At 34.7% G+C, this 3,150-nt stretch overlaps 1 protein-coding gene across 2 annotated transcripts; it reads right to left on the bottom strand.

The window, feature by feature from the left end:
• Positions 1–276: 276 nt before the first annotated feature.
• LOC147619391 (uncharacterized) lies at positions 277–1,609 on the bottom strand. Of its 2 annotated transcripts, XM_086773520.1 has the most exons (3): positions 1,228–1,609; positions 513–642; positions 277–381 (listed from the first exon to the last, which is right to left on the bottom strand). In XM_086773520.1, exons 1-2 carry the CDS (start codon positions 1,497–1,499, stop codon positions 534–536), a joined length of 381 nt encoding a protein of 126 aa, XP_086629646.1. In that variant the 5' UTR covers positions 1,500–1,609; the 3' UTR covers positions 277–381; positions 513–533. The 2 variants fall into 2 exon arrangements, with proteins under 2 accessions (XP_086629646.1, XP_086629645.1); XM_086773519.1 differs by lacking the exon at positions 277–381 and having other exon boundaries at positions 413–642.
• Positions 1,610–3,150: the final 1,541 nt, after the last annotated feature.

Genomic DNA, 3,150 nt, shown 5'->3' with positions numbered 1-3,150 from the left:
TGATATTTGGCCAATTACTCATGTAATTACAAACCTTAACACAATATATATATATATATATAAAGCAAAACCAAAAGCCCAAGGAGTTGCCCAAACAAAATATATATAGGTTGCATAAAGGCATATAAATAAGCTTGCGAAAATCATTTCTTCCCCTGTGTTTCACATCTCCACTCTATTTGACGTTGTCACTACCATTATGTGACGAAATCCCTAACCACTAGGTACAATTAAAAAGTTAATCGGATGAGTAGAGAAAGTACATCCATCTTCCGAACGAAGTCATTTCTTTCGACAAGTAGTAGGTTTGAAAGATGTTTGATGTTAGAAAAACAAACCTGGACCTTGAATCTCTTCGATCTCCACGGAGAGTGCGGCTACCTACACAAATGCTTCCCACTCCTGGTGAGTGTTTTTTTTTTCCTTTTTTTTTTTTTTGGGGAACACACCAACCAAGCAACTCAAAAAGAAGAAGAAGAAGCTGCTATATGTGAAGGACTTGAGTGCTCAACTTTATTTGTAGAGATGAAAGCTCAAGCATTATCAATGATTGTGGATAACACAAGTTGCTGAACAAAACCAGCATGAGAAGTCAGCTCTGCGCACATTTTTTCCAGCTCTTCACCACTTAAAGAGTTGATCCTGCAAGATATACTATTGTTTCAAAATTTTGGTGTAGTGTAGTGGATAGTAGGAGGGAGCATTACAATGTGATGATGGAACTTTTCTGAGAAGAGAAAACTAGATACATCTTGCTTTTTGCAAATACAGCGCCCACTTATGAGAAAAGCAAATACAGCGGTCCAGCTTCTATAATGTCAATTATCGTAGTACGTGTGATTCTGGCTTGTCAGTACTCTTCAGACATACATACTTGAAAAAGTAAACTGTATTTTGGAATATTTCCTCTCAGCGATGAAACTCTCGTGGGTGGGGAGAAAGAGCCCAGTCCTCATCTACTAAGAAGGCTGGGGAGAATGAGCCCAGCCATTGGCATTGCAGGGTTCGGGACGAATCCCAATACCGAATAAGCATTCATCAAGACCAATACCGAATAAGCATGACTAATGAAACATTCATCATTAGATGTATAGTAAAAAATCCTTAAAATGCTATTGAATCCCTTGCAAGTGCTAAGATATATACGTTAATTAATGGTTCACACCACGGGCACTATGATTGGACTAGTTCTGTTTTGAGTTCCAAAAAAAGGGACCACATACGCACCTTCTTCCATAGTGACGACATGAAGGAGGTGTAGGCATCCGATTGGGCGCAGGATCAGGAGAGAGAGCGCCGTGGAAGAGGGAGGTGAAGAGAGGGTCCTCCGCAATGGCTGACGCTCCACCTGCACTCCCCCCGCGGGCCACAGAAGAGGAGGGGGGGTGTTGTTGGTGCAGGTCGAGGTGTGCATCCTTCTGGAAGGCAGAGAATGGCGCATATGCAGCACCAGGAGAGGAATATCGACCGGGCTTTCGGAGTCGCCTTCGGCCTTGCATGTGCTTGCTACTCTCTTGCAACCACTCGACATTCTGTGTGAGTATTCGCCGCCCCCTCGAGGAGGACCTTACACTCTATAATATTATATACATTCAATGCAATGCGCGTGCGTGCGCGCGCGCGCGCGCGCGCAAGAGAAAGAGAGAGACATGCTTTTTAAGAGAGTCTGCACCCTTACCAGACCTGATCGGCATTCATCGGACCAAGGCGCGGGATGGCGAAATCGAAGTTTTAAAGGGATACCCTTTCGTAAAGACAACCCTTCTATCTACACAACTTTTTCTCTCGAAAAGCGACTAGGGAGAAACAAAATTTATAACATTTTTGAAATTTTAAATGAAGGTATATTTTTTTAAGTTTGCGTCACGCTTGGGCTCATCCCCTTGACAAAGTATTTTACCCTTGGGTTCATGCTTGAGAAAGTTTTTTTTTTTTTTGTATGGTTTGATTGCAGAAATGCACACCATTTACTTGTGTATATACTAACCTGTGCTTCGCACATATATAATTCCCCACTTGATAGTTTTCAAATTCCTAGAATTATAGGACCTTACACCTCTTCTCAGAGTAATAGCTGCCAACCCCTCCAACCTCCAAATTACATCCAAAACCCCCAAATTCTTATCACATGGGAGCTTTATAAAACTCTTTATATATATATATAGAAGATAGAGATAGAGTTAGAGATATAGAGATAGTGTCAATTAGATGGATGGCTACTATATATTTATTATATATTTGCTATATAATAAACAAAAATTTTAGATATTACAATAATAAAAAATGTTTAATTTTAATATTTATTTATTTACATAATAAACATATAAATGTATTCTATGTTTATATATATATATATATATATATATATACATACATATGCATACATACATACATATATATATATATATATATATATATATATATATATATATATACATACATATGCATACATACATATATACATATACATACATATATACATACATATATACATATATACATATACATATACATACATATATACATACATATACATATACATACATACATATATATATATATACATATACATATACATATATATATATATATATATATTAAATATACATATTTAATATATAACAAATTAATTTTCATATATATATATATATACTTATAAATCTACTATAAGAAATAAATAATTATGTTTATATATATATTTATGTGTGTGTGTGTATATATATACACACACACATAAATATAAACTTATAAGTTTATATTTATGATATATTTTGTTATTTTATAATTAAATATTTATGAAAATATGTATATATATTTGTTACATAACAAATATGTCATAGTATGTATGTATGTCAAACCCATGTGCATGCCTAGCCTTCTATGATGAACCTGAAGGTCTCCTGTGGTACATCAACGTATTTCAAAACCTTGAAAAAAATAAACAAAGAAACAATATACTATTTTTCTCCACCGATTAGTCTCGACCTACTCTTGGAGGTGCCGAGTCCTTATATATACATACATACATACATACATACATACATATATACATACGCACACACGCACATACATTCTTTTTATATTCATGATATAATAAATATAAATGTACATATTTATGATATGTTTGTAATATAAATTTATATTAACTAT

The sequence above is a fragment of the Cibotium barometz genome, chromosome 33 (genome assembly GCF_041138505.1).
Source record: "Cibotium barometz isolate CiBa-2024 chromosome 33, ASM4113850v1, whole genome shotgun sequence".
Taxonomy (NCBI): domain Eukaryota; kingdom Viridiplantae; phylum Streptophyta; class Polypodiopsida; order Cyatheales; family Cibotiaceae; genus Cibotium; species Cibotium barometz.
Note: the sequence above shows the minus strand (reverse complement) of the source record. Positions and strands in the feature narration are given on the sequence as shown.

Excerpts from the sequence above, each read along its gene's own strand:
- LOC147619391 (XM_086773520.1), bottom strand. The coding sequence starts at position 1,499 with ATGCAAGGCCGAAGGCGACTCCGAAAGCCCGGTCGATATTCCTCTCCT. Across the intron at positions 643-1,227 it reads TGTCGTCACTATGGAAGAAG|GATCAACTCTTTAAGTGGTG; the intron begins GTGCGTATGTGG and ends TATATCTTGCAG.